The sequence below is a fragment of the Macaca fascicularis genome, chromosome 11 (genome assembly GCF_037993035.2).
Source record: "Macaca fascicularis isolate 582-1 chromosome 11, T2T-MFA8v1.1".
NCBI lineage: Eukaryota > Metazoa > Chordata > Mammalia > Primates > Cercopithecidae > Macaca > Macaca fascicularis.
The window spans coordinates 72,040,937-72,058,052 of record NC_088385.1 but is presented as its reverse complement, the minus strand read 5'-3'; the positions used below and the strand labels follow the sequence as shown (position 1 = coordinate 72,058,052).

The 17,116-nt window shown below is 33.3% G+C and overlaps 1 protein-coding gene across 4 annotated transcripts in view; it reads right to left on the bottom strand.

Moving 5' to 3' along the window:
• Window positions 1-624: 624 nt before the first annotated feature.
• Window positions 625-17,116, bottom strand: part of LEMD3 (LEM domain containing 3) — a 78,621-nt gene continuing 62,129 nt past the window's right edge. For all 4 annotated transcript variants that reach the window (XR_012420442.1, XR_012420443.1, XM_005571451.5 and 1 more), the window contains 9 exons: window positions 10,414-10,493; window positions 10,182-10,327; window positions 8,934-9,035; window positions 8,704-8,806; window positions 7,869-8,047; window positions 5,486-5,567; window positions 3,181-3,286; window positions 3,016-3,094; window positions 625-2,793 (listed from right to left, as the gene is read on the bottom strand). Coding sequence is in view for 2 of the 4 variants with exons in the window: in XM_005571451.5 (XP_005571508.3) it covers window positions 2,630-2,793; window positions 3,016-3,094; window positions 3,181-3,286; window positions 5,486-5,567; window positions 7,869-8,047; window positions 8,704-8,806; window positions 8,934-9,035; window positions 10,182-10,327; window positions 10,414-10,493 (1,041 nt within the window). In the remaining 2 variants the exon portion in view is untranslated. The remainder of the gene's footprint in view (window positions 2,794-3,015; window positions 3,095-3,180; window positions 3,287-5,485; window positions 5,568-7,868; window positions 8,048-8,703; window positions 8,807-8,933; window positions 9,036-10,181; window positions 10,328-10,413; window positions 10,494-17,116) is intronic.

Below are 17,116 nucleotides of genomic sequence, written 5' to 3'. Positions count from 1 at the left end.
CCTGTTTCGCTCTCACTGTATTGTCCACATTATCTTTTATCTGCTCTGTGTTCGTCCTCTAGACTGTGACCATCTTGAGGACTGGGTCATGTGTTTTTCATCTTTGTATCCCTAACGCGTAATAGTACTTGGCATTTGTTAGTAATCAATAAGTGTACCACATGACTGACTAATCTAGTCTTCTTTTTACTTGATTAACATATCAAAAAGTCTAAACCAATGCTAAAGTAACTAACTAGCCTATGAACTGTTTGTTAATAGTTTATAATGCAATAGAATTCAAGCCAGAATGTTAAAAGAAAAAGAAATGCTTCCTTTTAAAGAAAGTCTTGCTTGAAAAAGTATCTAGCAGAACTAATGCTTTGTGATGCAGCTGATTGACATTCTTGCCCCATTTTGGTTCAAATACTTGAAAGTTGGATGAAGACATTTTCATGAGAAAAACTAAAATGCTAAGGGGATGGGTAGTTAAAATTAACTTTATGGTCTTCATTCATCTTTATAAGCACAAATATTCATAGACTGTCAAACTGATTTAAACTAAAGACACCTATTTTCAAGGGTAAAAAATAAATACAGACACAGGGCACTTAAAAAGTTTTTAAAAAGCCAAGACACATAAAAAAAAACTAATAAATTTTTAATTAGAATTTTTTCCTTTTTTTTAACAGGACAAGTAACAGATTACATCAAACTTCAGAACTTCTCAAATACCTAGTTATTATACACATTCCCATCTGTCTTGCAGGGAGGGATCTTGGTCGGCTTAACAGTTTCAGGTAAAATAAGTTGCATAATAGTATATATTACAATAATAAATGTACAATGTTTACATGAAATATGTTTTAGAAGCAAGAAAAAGATGCATCTGCATCAAAGGCGACCTTTTAAAATGCCACAACTATTTTTTACATTCACTCTTGCAACAGGTTACAAGATGGGGGTCACTAAACTCAGATAAATCACTAAGATGCACATAAAATACAGGAAGATTGGTTACTTTATATATTATATATATTTATATTTTCACACGTTAGCATCTGAGACATAAACTGAGAATTTAAAATTTATTCTCTTCAGATAACAAATCATTTTTTATTCTTCATAAACAAGGTGCCCACAAAAGCACATAGGTAAGGCACAATAGGGCTTTCTGTTACAGAATAGTGTGCATCATGTTTACTTAGCCAGAAAACGTGCATTATCTGTGCAAGTTCATGCTGCAAACCCAACGCATACAATAAAACGAAAAGGAAACTGAGCTTTAAATAAAACCAAAATTGGTACAATTCCAGCTGCTTCACATATTCATTTGGACTGACAATTATATATCAACAGGTTATTTTTAAAAAGCCAATTGTAGATTACAAGTAAAATTTACTCAGCAACTATTTTTATCTGAAATCATAAACAGTAATAAAGTAAGTTTACTGAAACAAACTAAATACTGAGGCACAAAGCAACGGTCAATCGTGCATTTACTATACTGCAAACTTTCATGACCCAAAATTGCAAGTATAATTTGTCAAATACACATTCTGCTGCAACAATGTGCCCTGCTTTAAACTTGACATACAACAGAGGCACTAACATATCATTAAATTATAAATAGATTGGGAAAATGACTTAATCCCAATGGTACTATGTCACAGCCCTGGTATCTATAATAAATACAGCTTTTCACAAAATATTTTTCCAATATCTGCCAATTTCTTCTTTATTGCTCACATAAATTTAAATCTATTACAACTGGTATCAGAACTTTCACACAAAATCATACTCAGACATTTTTATATAAAACCTATAAAAGATATTTTAAACTTGTATCTAATACTTCCAGGTGTTTGGCTGTTTGATCTATGCAAAAGTACAGCCATATGTGTATATCTGTGTGTGTGTATATATACACATCTATATATATACACACACATATACACATACATATATACACACACATTAGATTATGAATAAAATAGAAAGCTTATTTTACTGCTTTAATGCAGACATCTTCACAAAACAAGACTACTTTCACCACCACCAGCATTTATACATATATACAAAGCCAGTTTAAGTACATATACATCCACTTACACATATTTGTAACCACTAAGCCCAAATTAATTTTCCCATATTCCAGCTGTAGCAAATGAATCACTTATAAGCAACAGAAACCTAAGGTTAAATTGGGAAATCAACAGTTTTACCACATTAGCCTGTAGGAACTATGCAGGTGACTGCAAACAAAAATTCACAACATTAGTTCACAAGAAAGTATGGGACTACAAGAAGCCTTTTCATCATGCTTTTGTGTGGTTATCCAAACACTTCTTGGTGCAAAAATACAACCACCACATCTGAAAATGCTTAATAAAGTCAATGTTCCTCATGCAAAACTTTAAATGCATTGGCTTAACTGAGCTCCAAAAACTGAATGAAATAATTATCCTACCTACTCAGCATTGCTGCCTCACTGCTAAATCCCTTTGGAACCTTAAGACTTCTGGAACGTTCAGAGATGTATTCATCAATAAAAATATTACATACAAAAAGCACTTAAAAAGGAAGACAAAAAGCCAAACAGGAATTTTCCTATTATAAGTAACAGTCTTAGAAATGGAAGGAAATCTTTTCAGGAACTTCCTTGAGAATTGGTTAGGCCAGTCCGAAGACGAAGATGAGACATAGAGTTCATATGTTTATTTGATGGCTTCAATGGAGTGTTGGAAGTGAGAGCCTGGGGAAAGCGATGGTGGTATCTATCTAGACGTAAATATTTTACTGTAACCAATTTCCCTGTTGTAAGATAAAAATAATATTTTAGATCAGTAAAACTGTTTAATATTTGCAGAAAATTAACTGTGGTAAAAGACATATGAGCACAAAACATAACTAAAGTCATCTAAAATTATTACTCAAAAAAATGCTAACCTAAATTCTTTTACTTGAAATCTGGTATAGTTTAAAATTAAACTATAACTATCTTTTCAAAATGTTTATAATACTCAAATTTCTTACCATCAAACCAAGAGCCATGCAATGCTTTAAAAGCCTTTCCAGCATATTCTGGAGACAGACATTTAACATATACACAACCCTGGGATATTAAAAAAGAAAGAAAATAGTCTTAGTTTAATAGCAACAAATCCAAAACACGAAATTCAATACTAAAAGTTACTTTACCTCACGTGAATTTTTGTCTACTGCAATGTGAACAATGCCATCATTATCACTGCATTTTTCTAAAATTGCTTCTTGAATTGCCAAATGCCACTGATCCCCTATTTCCCTAAAAGTTAATGAAAACAAAAATCAACAACCATATTCCTACTCGGTAAAAATTCTTCATTGTCTCTTACAACATATATATACTACTAGAATTGGGATAGTTTTAAAACCACATATGATTTTAATTGGTATTAAGTAAATGTCTGTTGACTAACAGGAGGTGGATTTAAAAATAATAATTCAGAAGTCTCAGCCCTCCTCTCACTTTCCAGTAAAAGAGTGCAGAGAACTGGCCGGGTATGGTGGTTCATGCCCGTAACCCCAGCACTTTGGGAGGCCGAGGCAGGCAGATCACGAGTTCAGATTGAGACCATCCTGGCTAACATGGTGAAATTCCGTCTCTACTAAAAATACAAAAAAAAAAAAAAATTAGCCGGGTGTGGTGGTGGGCACCTGTAGTCCCAGCTACTCGGGAGGCTGAGGCAGGAGAATGGCGTGAACCCAGGAGGTGGAGCTTGCAGTGAGCCTAGATCATGCCACTGCACTCCAGCCTGGGCGACAGAGTGAGATTCTGTCTCAAAAAAAAAAAAAAAAGGAGTGCAGAGAGCTGAGGCAATAAAAGACTAGCCCACCGCTGCAGAAAAAATGGATTGGGTCATTCCTACGTTTAAAAATCCTGTGTACTTACAATTATTTCTGTTTTCTTTCTAGTGTTAATAAGTACTTTAAATGAGTTGTGAACTTATTAAAGTTGTAAAAGTTAAATGTTATTTATTTTGAGACAGGGTCTTGCTTTGTCACCCAGGCTGGAGTACAGTGGCGTGATCTTGGCTAACTGCAACATCTGCCTCCCAGGCTCAAGCCATCCTCCCACCTCAGCCTCCCAAATAGCTGGGACTATAGGCGCATACCACCAATCCTGGCTAATTTCTTTTGTATTTTTTGTAGAGACAGGGTTTTGCCATGTTGCCCAGGCTTGTCTCAAACTCCTGAGCTCAAGTGATCCACCCACCTCGGCCTCCCAAAGCACTGGGATTATAGGTGGGAGCCACTGTGCCCGGCCGAATGTTATTTTCTTTAATTGTAATGATATGTTCAAATTCCTAAAGAAAAATCTTAGTAAATACTATATTTGAGCTTCTCTTTTCCAGAATAATGATACAGGACTAACATTTTGTACAGTCACCTCACTATAACGACAGTTCTAAGGTTTTTCTGCTGTAGTAATGGACATTTGTCTTGCTTGTGAGACAAAGATGGTGGGAGAGAGAGGAAAGTGACTTCACTTTAAATCACAAATTTTCACCTTAGGTAATAAAATAGTGGACTTGTGAGTTCCTAAGATACGAGGTGAGATTTCCAACAGAGGTATCATCATACTGCTAATTGTTTCTATCTCTGCAAAATTAGAGGCGGTGTCTCTGTGTGTGTGTGTGTGTACGTGCGCGTGCAAACAGGTGTGCATACTGCTTCCTCACATTTCCAATTCCTCACAAATTCCAAATAAGCTGTCACTTATTTGGAATTTCATCAATGAGTGATGAGACTCTGGGGGTATTTTATACATACTGTAATTACCACTGCCGGGACTTTTAAAACAAAAAGAATTTGATCTGTAATATCACTCCACTGTCGAGACTTTTAAACAGAATTTGATCTGTAATATCACTGCATAGATAAGCAGTACCCTCAGGAAGCTAACTGTAAGAATTATTACAGCTTATATATGAAATACTATGAATTCTAAGATAGTCACTTTTGACTGTGCTATTCTCTGGAAGCATGTTGTTTGAATTATAAAGTGAGAAGTTCTTCAAATATTACATTGACAAGTGGAGACAGGACTTTGTAGAGAAGCAGGTGTATACATCTTTACAGGAAACGTTTTACAATTTGAGATTTGAAATTTTTAAGAAGCAGTGATTTTTTCATCTATATTTTCTACTGAGGCAAAAATATTGACAGTCATGTATAATGACATGAGTCATTAATTTGCCTCAAGCATTTATCTATTTATCTGTTATGGGGATTCATAGGGAATACAAAGATTTATAAAAGTGTTACAAATCTTTATACATTAGTGTCCTTTGGCCAAATCTTTGCTTGGAATTTAATGAAAGAGAAAAACATAACGTTTCTGTAGTAGAGATTCAGAAGAAAAACATTATCAATTACAGACACACCATTATAAGAATATCATGCATTTTCCAGCCAAATATTCAGAATAAGAGTTACATGTACCCCTGATCATAATACTTACATAACGGGATCAAACATATTCCGAATCTTTAGACACGGTGTCAAACTATTTGGCGGTGAATTTCTTCTATCTAAATGAAATGCTACAAAAAACAAGTTAGATTTACTATTTGTCATTGTTCCAATTTGTTGAAAGGTATTCACTTATTCAGTTCATTCGAAAAATATTCACTGCATGCTTTTACTAGGAGCCAGACCCCTGGTTAGATGTTAAGGTGAATAAGACAGATAGTCATTGCTATCAAAGAGTTTACAGTTTAATGGGAGAGACAGATGATAAAGTGTCATGCAAGAAAGTACCACTGTGATTATTAAGTCCTAAGAAAGGAAAGTATAGACAGCTTTTTAAAAGTAACTTAACCTCATATGAGAAAATAAAAGTTCCCTGAAAAAGTGACATTTATGTGGGAACTGAAGAGTAAAAATTAGCAGGGTGAAAAGAAGTGTGTAAAGGAAAATTTCAAGCAGAGGTGACTGCTTGTACACAGCTCCTGGGGCAAGAAGGAGCAAATGTGGCTGGAGTAGTAAGAATAGAAAGATAAATCTACAGAAGATGTCAGATTATTTAAGATGATGTAGGCTACAAAAAAGTATTTGGGCATTATCGTAAGAGTAATAGAAAGCCACTCAAGTGTTTTTAAGGAGAAGAGCATGAGATCTGTCTTTTAAACCTACAAATTTTAAAATACATTGTTATGTGGAGACTCAGGTAAAAGCAGAAGTGAATGCAAGGTGACCAGTTAGAAGGTTATTATTATATTATAGTTGTCTAAGAAGGAGAGGATAATGATGTGGGTAAGACAGGCCAACAGTGCAGGTGACAAGTGGATAGAATCAGGGCATATTATGAAGTAGACATAACATGACCTGTTGAAAGACTGGACAAAGAGGGATAAAGGAGAGATTAAGAATTACCCCTAAGTTTATGCAGAATCAACTCGGAAAAGGTATCATTAACTAGACTAGGAACACTGGAGAGATCAGGCTGGTGTACATGTTGAATCTGTGGTGCCCACCTCCTAGTAGAGAAATATATAGTTGGGTACAAAAATCTGAAAACCAGACTTCATTCAAAATAAAAAATTGGGGAGTTATCCCAATATGGTAAATTAAGTCACAGCAAGATGATCATCTAGGAAGAGATGGCACAGTGGGAAAAAAAAGATGGCCTTGAGAAACTCTAACACCTAGAGGTGAAGAAAAAGAGGATAATCTAGAAAAGGACTGAAGAAAAGTCTGAGGTAGGAGGGAAAAAAAAAAAAAGAAGAAGAAAGTGGCATCCCCAAATCCCAATGAAGAAAGTTTCAAGGAGGGCTGAACTGTCAAACACTGTTAAGAGGTCAAGTAAAATAAGGAATTCTCTATTTTCAGTTTATAGGGAAACTGAAATGCATGCATCATTTAGAGGAAATAGTATAATCGTTGGCAACATCAAAGCATCATTTTTTAATTTAAGTTCTGGGATGTATGTACAGGACATGTAGATTTGTTACACAGGTAAACGTGTGACATAGTGGTTTGCTGCACCCATCAACTCAAACCCATCACCCAGGTATTAAGCCCTCGATGCTTTAGCTATTTACCCTGACAGAGCATCACTTTTACGCCATGTTTAAAGAAGCCTCTTTTTCAAAGCGAAATTTAATGGGAGAATAAAAAAGGAATGACTGGACTTTGTATTGCATGTCCAAAACAACTTACTTACCTTTTCCACAAATACTGTGTTTAGCAAATATTGACATACTTTTATAGGAAAAAGTCATAATCTTCTGATGCACTGTTTTCTGCTTTTCTGTGTAGCAAAGGTTTGGGTACATATGGCAGCCAATCTTCAAAACCCCCTACAAACTTATCCCTTCCTTATTTATACATGTTTTTGAAACTATGTAGGCATTAAGAAAAATATAGAAAGATACCCACAAAAGTTACTTGGCAGGACGGATATATAAATAGAAAGGTCTTAGTAAGAGGAGGCAGGCAAAAATTGGAAAAAAAAAGAGCAGTTAAAAAGTTATAACTTCACTTATATACATACAAGTTATATATATTATACTGTATATATAACATAAATTATGTTATTTACATAAAGAAATTAGATGAAAAGAATGCAGTTAATATATATAATACTAAGTTGCTTTAAGTGAAATAGGCAAGATTCAAGGAATATTCATCTTTATTAAAGATAAACCATTTATGTTTGCATTAGCAAGGACAAAAGTGTGGAAGGATACTTAAGAAGCTAACACTGATTCCTTCTATGAAATGGAACCAGAAAGACAGCTTTGCCTTCATACATCTTTGAATTGTACTGTTTCACTTAACACATTTTTGTCATTTTGAAAAACTGGAAGAATATTACTTTTTTGATGTTTACAAATACATACCTTGACCTTGCCATACTTTAGAAGGTATAACTAATATTTTGTCACAGGATGCAGAAGGCTGGATCCACCGCCAAACCAGAAAATCTGCACCACCTATTCTTCGTGTTTCCGTGCGAACTCTAGACTCATTAGCAGCAAGGAAGTCAACAGCTCTATCCCAGACTTTCTTCATTTTTTTCCTATCAAGTGGACAAAATGGCAAATTTACTATCATCTTGGCTTATGTCATCTTTTTGAAATATTAGTATCTGAGGTAATGTTAACTCTAGCTGTTCTTACCACTACTCATGGAGTTTGTTCAAAGAAGATTTAGATGCCTATACCTCATCTCAGATTTACTGAGTTTCAATTTCCAGAGCTAGAGCACAAACATCTGTATTTTTTTTCCCCCAAAGCTCCACTGGCGATTATGTGCTGCTAGGGTCAAGATGCTGCTTCAGAATATGGAATTATCTATTATTTTCAAAAAGTTGTATTTAGTTTTTACTTTAAAATCTTCATTAATAATAAAATTAGTACTTAATAAACATTAGTAAAACACCAGCCACTGGCTATCATCTATTTCTTTATCAATATGAAATTAAAGGAAATAAGATGGAGACTAACAACAAAGAATCAAGAATGCCTAGGAATGACTTAGAAATCCAGGTGTCACTCAAAATCAGGAGAATAATAGAAGAGAATTTAGAAAGAGAGTATAAAGTACAAACAAAACAAAACCTGTGCAGTAAGTCAGTCTAGTTGAGAAGGGTCACAGCTCTCAATATGATTTTCAATACTGCAGAAAGCACCCATATTTTCTGATTTACTTGAACTCATAATGCTTTGAACACACCTGTCATGAGGCTGTATTAAGGAATCGCGTACATGTGGAATAGGCATGTAAGGCTGTAAATCTTTGTTTTCCTGGCAGGCTTCATTATGACTTCGTAAAACATCTAAAAATAAATAAAATTTACAAAGGAATCAATAACTTGACATAATGTTGTAGTTTAATCACACAATGACTCTTGCAGAAATACTTGAGATTCTTAGAAATAGTTGAGATTCTTAGAAATACCATACCTATAATCTTCACCACCATATCATACATCTGTCTTGTTTCTTCCTCTTCTTTTGTCCATCGATATTTCATGTAACGCAGAACGACACAAACCATCACTACACCTGTAATATTAATATACTTTGTGTTTTAAAAATTGTGGTCAATATCACTCAATAACATTGCAGTGATTATTTTAACTGCCACAATGGAATGAATCTTCAAGACAGATGGCTGAATTAGCTATACGATTAAAACTACATAAAAAAATTTAATACTGAACATTTTCCAAAGTTTCACTTCTTTCTAGAAAAAAGCATTTCTTCCATTACCTTGACAAGTGAACATTTAAATTCTAACTACTATTTAAAAAAAAGTAAATATAACTATGTTTCACAAACTTTTTTCCTTTGCAGCATAAAATGACTAGAAAAGTGAATCTCGTAAGACTAAACATACTAAATCTTATAAAAATCATCTTAAAAAAGAAAATGAATTTTTCTTTTGTTGTTGTTGTTTTTGAGATAGGGTCTTGCTCTATCATCCAGGCTGGAGGGCAGGGGTACAATCATGGCTAACTGCAGCCTCCAACTCCTGGGCTCAAGAAATCCTCCTACCTCAGCTTCCCAAGTAGCTGGGACTACAGGCACATGCCACTATGCCTGTCTAATTTTCAAAATTTTTTGTAGAGGTAGGGTCTCACTATGTTACCCAGGCTGGTCTTAAATTCCTGAGTGCAAGTAATCCTCCTGCCTCAGTCTCCCAAAGTGCTGCGATTACAGGTGTGAGCCACTAAAGCTGGCCAAAATGAATTATTTTTAAAGAAGAAATAAATAATAAAAAAAAAACCTATCACCTAAATCCCTATTATCAATTTAAAAATGATAAAAATTTTAATTTAGGTAAATGACATTTTAAAAACTAAACATAATTTTAATAAACTTAATTTAGAACACTATTATTTAAAAATAAGCTCAATTTTTATATTTTTCAATTCTACTTTCTAAAGTAGATTTCTATGTATACACTGACCACACTTGTTTTTTTTGTGACAGTCTTATGACAAAGTTTTATTCCTACCTCTCCTTATATTACTGTTTTCTAAGCCCTTAGAATGATCCTGACATTATTTTTATTATATTTAGAGAAGACATCTAGCTGTGACTTATGTGGCAACACTCACAAAAATGAATTCTCAACTCTGGCATTTAGTGAAATACACACAAAAATTCAGACTGCAATTTATCTCCTTTCTTACCTTTACAACTTACCTAAGCATAACAACAATAATCTGTGAGTTACAGTAACAAAAGCACGTCGAAAACGACACCAAAAAGACATCAGTGGTCTTGTGGACTGTAAAAACTGCACATCAGTTATATTTGTCAATTCTTCCTCAGGGCCAAAACCAACACACCTATGTAAAAATAAGTAAGGTAGAATTTAAAGTCAAAATCACTTCTCCCAGTACAAAATGGTCAAAGTGGAAATCAGATCCTTTACCTTATTCCAACATCTTTTCCATTTTCTAAGATCCACTGCAATGAAGTGTTAAATATACCTTCATATTCAGGACCTAAATCCTAACAACAAAAATAGAGAAAAATAACTATTCTTAATCTACATTCGACTCTCTGTAAGGTATCCCTTATAACACACTCTATATAACATTTTATTTTAACTACATAACATAAAATATTCATTACTGAAAATTTAAAAAGAATGAGAAAAAAGAAAAAAAAAGTTAGCATTTTCCCACTACTCCAATATAATCAGTGTGAATATTTTGCTTTTTTTGTTTTTAATTTTACATATTTGGGAACTGAGTCTCTCTCACTCAGGCTGGAGTGCAGTGGAACAATCTTGGCTCACTGCAGCCTCTGCCTCCTGGGTTCAAGCGATTCTCCTGCCTCAGCCTCCCAAGTAGTTGGGATTACAAGCGTCAGCTACCAGGCCGGGCTAATTTTTTTTTTTTCTTTTCGTACTTTTGGAGAGACGAAGTTTCACCATGTTGGCCAGGTTGGACTTAAACTCCTGACCTCAAGTGATCCACCAGCCTTGGACTCCCAAAGTGCTGGGACTACAAGCATGAGCCACTGCGCCGGGCTTGGAAGTTCTTTATTATCATTAGTTTATCAGTGCCATCATAAGAGTGAATTCACCACTTTTTAAAATGCAATACTATTTACAAATGAACAAAGAAATGGCAAACTCTTCCAGATACGGATGTTTCACAGACATATTCTCAACACATAAAAGCAGTAAGCCTATCAACTAAAGAAAAACTGACTGGGTTACCAATTATAAGATTTGAGCATTCAAGTAAAAAGTAGAATTTTGAAAAACTAGCATTCATCTTTGTGATCTGGACAACTTCACAATATTTGAAGACCTTTCCAATGAGATTTGTGTAACATTCACAAATGCAGTTTTTTGATATGGAATAATGAAATGTGACCAATGCATTTGAAAAATTCTGATTTTTATAAAAACCAATCACGCATATAACATCATGCATAGGTAAAAGATCCATTCAAAGTACAAAATAAACAAAAGGATTTTATGAGACGAGAGTACAAAAAGTTCACTGATACAGTTTGACATTCCACATTGCAACTAACATTTAAGAAACTACTACTTATAGAGGTTTGGTATCATATCAAAGAAGAGTATCTATCTACAATTATCTGAAAAGGCAACTAAAATACTTTCCAATGTTTTGACTACATATCAATGTGAGGCTGGATTTTAATGACGTACTTTAACTAAAACATCATGACAGGTTGAATACAGAAGCAGATAAGAATCCAGTCTCCTTTTATTAAGCTACAAATTTAAGAGATTTATAAAATATATAACAATGCCACTGTTCTCATTGAATGTTTTCATTCTGGAAAAGTCACTTTTCATAAAAATACATTATGTTAACATATAATAGATTCATTTTTCTTATTCTAAATACATACATTTTTTTCAGTTTTAATTTTTAATATAAACATGTATTTGTAATACATATGTACCATTAGAAAGTAAATATATCTTTCTAATATAAACAAAAACATATAAAAATATATCTCCCACAAACAAAAGCCAGAGAGTCCTCAGTAATTACAGGGAACCAAAAAGTTTAAGAACTGCTCTGTGTGGGTAGAGTATTTTTAAATTAAAATAGTAAAAATAAATGTGGTATCATACTACACATACTATTGTTCTATTTGCTTTTTTTAATGGAACAAAATATTGTGTCAATGTCAGTATACATAGAAAAAATCCTATTTTTTCAACAAAATAGTATACCATTGTATGATTATTCTACACTTTTAATCAACCCCTTATTAATGAACATTTAGAGTATATCCAATTTTTAAAATTTATCAAATATAATACTGCTATAAACACCTTTACCATGTGCCAAGTACTATTTTAGAAACTAGAGGTGCAGCATAAACAACACAGTGAAAATTCCCTATGTTCATGGAGTTTGTATTATTAGTATGTCTTTATGTCCTTTTTAACCAAAAAATGAATTTATTTATTTTTTTTTTTCTGAGACGGAGTCTCACTCTGTCAACCAGGCTGGAGTGCAGTGGTGCGATCTTGCTTCACTGCAACCTCTATCTCCAGGGCTCAAGCAGAGTCTTGTGCCTCAGTCTCCCAGGTAACTGGGCTATTACAGGCATGTGCCACCACACCCAGCTAATCACTGTATTTTTAGTAGTAGCAGAGACAGGGTTTCGCCCTGTTGGCCCGGCTGGTCTCAAACTGCTGGCCTCAAGTGATCTGCCTGCCTCGGCCTCCCAAAGTGCTGAGATTACAGGCATGAGCCATCGTGCCTGGCTCATAGAGGAAAAAATGAATTTCTAAACACAGAAATAAAAAGTCATTACAATCTCTCTTAAAAAGAGATTCTTCTAAGAAGTGCCCTATTGTATTTTATCAACAAATTCTTCAGCAGCATTGGAAATTGTAAGGTTTTCATTTGATCAGTATAGTTTACTTCCTAATATAAAACTGATCAGTTATTCTAATGTATCAAATTTGCAAATGTAATACAAAGTTTTATAAAGCAGAACTAATCTTGTTAGGCATCGTTACATGAAACTACTATTGGGATTTTTAAGATCATGAAGATAACTATAGGCCATCCGTCTTTTTAAGCTTGGGTGTTTATTATAGCATTTACAAATATCAAAAAAATTGCAGACAATGTATTCAATGATTGAAAAAAGGTTTATATATGAGATCATTTCAATGGATATTATGAACTTAGAAATAATCATGATGAGAGCTAAATAGCTATCTGCTTAAAAAAAATAAAACTACGTTTAATTTATATATATATAGTCATACCTCAGTATTCATGGAGGATTGGTTCCAGGATGCCCCATGGATACCAAAATCCACAGATGTTCAAGTTCCTGACATAAAATTGCATAGTATTTGCATATAACCTATGCACATCATTCTTATACTTTAAATCATTTCTAGATTACTTATAACACCTAATGTAACGTAAATGAATATAGACAGTTGTATTTTTTAAATCTGTATTTTTTCCATTGTATTTTTTTTTCTTTTTATTCCCAAAAAGATTTTTGATCCACGGTTGGTTAAATCCGTGGGTGCAAAACCCATGTACACGTAGCGCCAATTGTATTTATAATTATAAAAATATATGTACTCATATGAGTAGCATAAGAATGAGGATACAAGTGATTTTTATTCGCTTTAATATTGTATTAAAATATGCAATAAAGTTACACAAAAGAATTTCAGGCAATTAGTTTCAATTACTACTAGAAATCACTTTGTGTATAAATGAAAATCTACAAAGGTTATCAGTGCAGCTGAAGACAGCATTATTGCATTTAGTTTTCTTTGTAATGTTGTCACTACCATACATTTTTAAAAAGGATTTTGTGTTCATTTGGTTCTTCAAAGACACAGATGTCACATAGTACCCTTGAAATGCATGCATATATTAAAAATGAATGAAATAAATGTTGTATTTACTTGTACTTATATACATGCTGTTCAGCTTGTATTACTATGATTTGCCTAGTATCATGGCATGCTTTGCATTACTACATATACTACTGGACAAGTTTAATCTAGTCTTCGAAGACTAGACTATAAACATAAGTTTCAGATAACATAAAAACAAACTCCCAAGGTTATTAGTTGCAAATTTTAAATATAAAAATTTTAGGAGGCTGACATTATAAATATTACTGTTCTCATCAAATATCCCTTAAAAATTAACAAGGACACCCACAGATCTAAAAAGTTAAGTACGAGGAGGAATGAAGGCCTTAAACCTCTTAGTTACAAAATAACAAGGGTAAGAAAAGACGATCTGTTGTTATTTTCCCTTTTTCTGTTTTCCTTTCCCTTGTTAATGTCACTTGACATCCACTCACTATCTGGAATACAACGAAACCACGGAATGTTCATTTTATGGGTACACATTCTCAATAAACAATTGATTATTTAAAACCTCATTAAGGATTTAATAGGCTGTTGAGGTCTAAAATATGCCATTATTTCCACAAATATATATATATAGCATTCTACAGTATTAGAAAATGGAATTTTTATAAAAGCAAAAATTGAATTATTTGCTTGTGCCAAATAGTTGATGCTAATACTGTAGCATACATAGCATATACCTGATTTTAACAGTTTAAACTGTTTTATTATTCACTTTTTGTAGCCACCTGGTAAGCTGTGGGTACGGCAGGGGTTGGTCAACTTTTTCTTTTTTCCGTGAAGGGCCAGAGAGTAAACGCTTTAAGCTGTGCAGCCATATAAATTTCTTTCTTTTTTAAAACCAAGCTTTAAAACTGTTGTAAAACCACAGCTCACAAGCCATACAAAAACAGGCAGGCTGGATCTGGCCCATAAGCCATGGCTTGCTAACCTCTGAGGTAAGGCATTCCAGCATCATAAAACAAACATTTTCCAATAACTGAGGACAAAAATCAGGAGGAAACTAAGTTTTTAATTTTTAAGGCACAACTTTTATTACTATTGTTTATTACTATTTACTTATAGGCAAGAGCTCAGTCAGTATACCACTGACTGCTTCATGTAAATCTTTCTAAATTCGAAGTATATTTTCCCAAATCTTAAATCTAACACATGTGTGTACTCACACATACCCCCATGACCTCTCCCAAATGTTATTTTCAAAATAATGGGTCAAAAATGTGTAAACCCACATCAGATGCTCTGAACTTGGACTACAGTTTCCAAGTACAAAAATAATATTGTTTCATTAAATAAGGCAACAAAACTTTAGTTAGTAAGAAGGGAAAAAGGCACTGGTATAGGCAGAAATCAAGCAAAGACTAAAAACCTACTATGGATAATTTATGAAACTGATAATTTACATAGTAATAGCTATGCAGCTTTCCAGCTGGTGAATATTCTAGTGAACTGTGAGATGATATACACTATACATCAGATGGCACCTTTTAAACTTAATTAAAATATAACACACAAAAATCCACAATGCTGAATAGGATATCACTCCTGATTCAGTAAGAATTGTATGATCTTTCACCTGCTAGAATAACAGAAAAAAACATAGTCTTTAGAACCAAGTGGACCCAGGATCAGATGCTGGCTCCATTATAGATTAGCTATATGTACAACCTTAAATGGGACAAGTGAAAATATGCCACCTATTCAGATGTATCTACTTTGACCACCTTTTCCAATCCTAACCCTTAATAGCATCAGTTCACTGCCCACTCAATAGCTGGAGCTAAGGATTATGAATCCACTCCATCCATCTAAGAGGCAGAACAATATACAGAAAAGAGCAAGTACTCTGGTTCTATTCCCAGTTCCATCACATAGTAGCTGGATACTCTAGTTATTAGCCCCTCTATGGTTTAGTTTCTTTATGAAATTGGTCTAATACCATCTATCTTGTTGGATCATTCTGAAATTAGAATTAACATATAGAAAGTACCACATTGTACTTTATAAACTTTAATTATTATCATAAAATTTCCCCCTCACTCCACTTCTCAGAACACTCATTTTTCCACACAGGTTTTATTAACAGTAATTAGCATTCTAGGCCATAAAAGTCTATCCAGCCCCATAATTTGACACATTTGCAGCTGTCTACTTTCCTATTTTCTTCACAAATCTTAAACATATTCATTGTGTTAAAGGTTAAGCAGGTTTTGAAAGCAACCTAGGAACGTAACCCCCATTCATTACATCATTCCATAAAAAGTTATACAAAGTTACTACCGTTCAACTTAAAAACCAACCATGTATTTTCATGGAAATATAAACTATGTATTTCTTAAATGTTCCACCAGAGGGACCTCTTAACTTTTCACAAATTAAAATAAGCTTTCAATATCAAAAATGAGTTTTTTAAAAAGCTCAAGAGCAGCACTGGAGTAGTTAGAAAAATAGTGTTTAAATTATTTAAATTAGTTATTAAGTTTATTAAATTTCCTTTGAAGAAGAAAATTGGATAAAGTAAGAATTAAACATAAATAAATTCAAGAAAACAAAAAACATGTTACTGAGGCTTATTCACTCATTTTCTCCATCAAACATTTACTACACTTATTGTGCTTAAAATGTACTAGAAGTTGTGAAAAAATTAGCTTATACCTGTAGGGACTCTACACATTCTTTGCTTTATTTATTCCTCAATCTAAAAATTAAATGTGTTGCTGGTGAACCTACAGTGCAAATATATGAAAATATGTAATAGATCTCTTTTTCCATAAGCAGAAGCCCCTCCACATAGATATTATAATCCTTGTTTGTTACACCTTTGTAAAGAGTTTCCTCCATATTTATGCCAGAATATGGACAAAATAAAATAAAATAAAGGCTAGATTGTGCTAAAGCAGTTATTTCAAATTGGGAAGTAATACAGCAACATATATCAAAAGCACTTTTAAAAGTTCATGCTGTTTGAACAAGTAATTTCCTTTTTAGGATTATTTCCTAAGAAATATTAGAAAATTACTATATGCAAAGATTAGAGTGATTTCATAATATTGAAAAACCACAAACCAATAAAATAAAATCATATAATGAAATATTCAATGATAGAAAACATTTTCAAAAATCGTTCAGTGGTTTTTGAAATACACACAATAATTTCAAGGGAAAGACACATGAATATTTATAGTATAAAATATTTATAATAAAGTAATATTAGCTT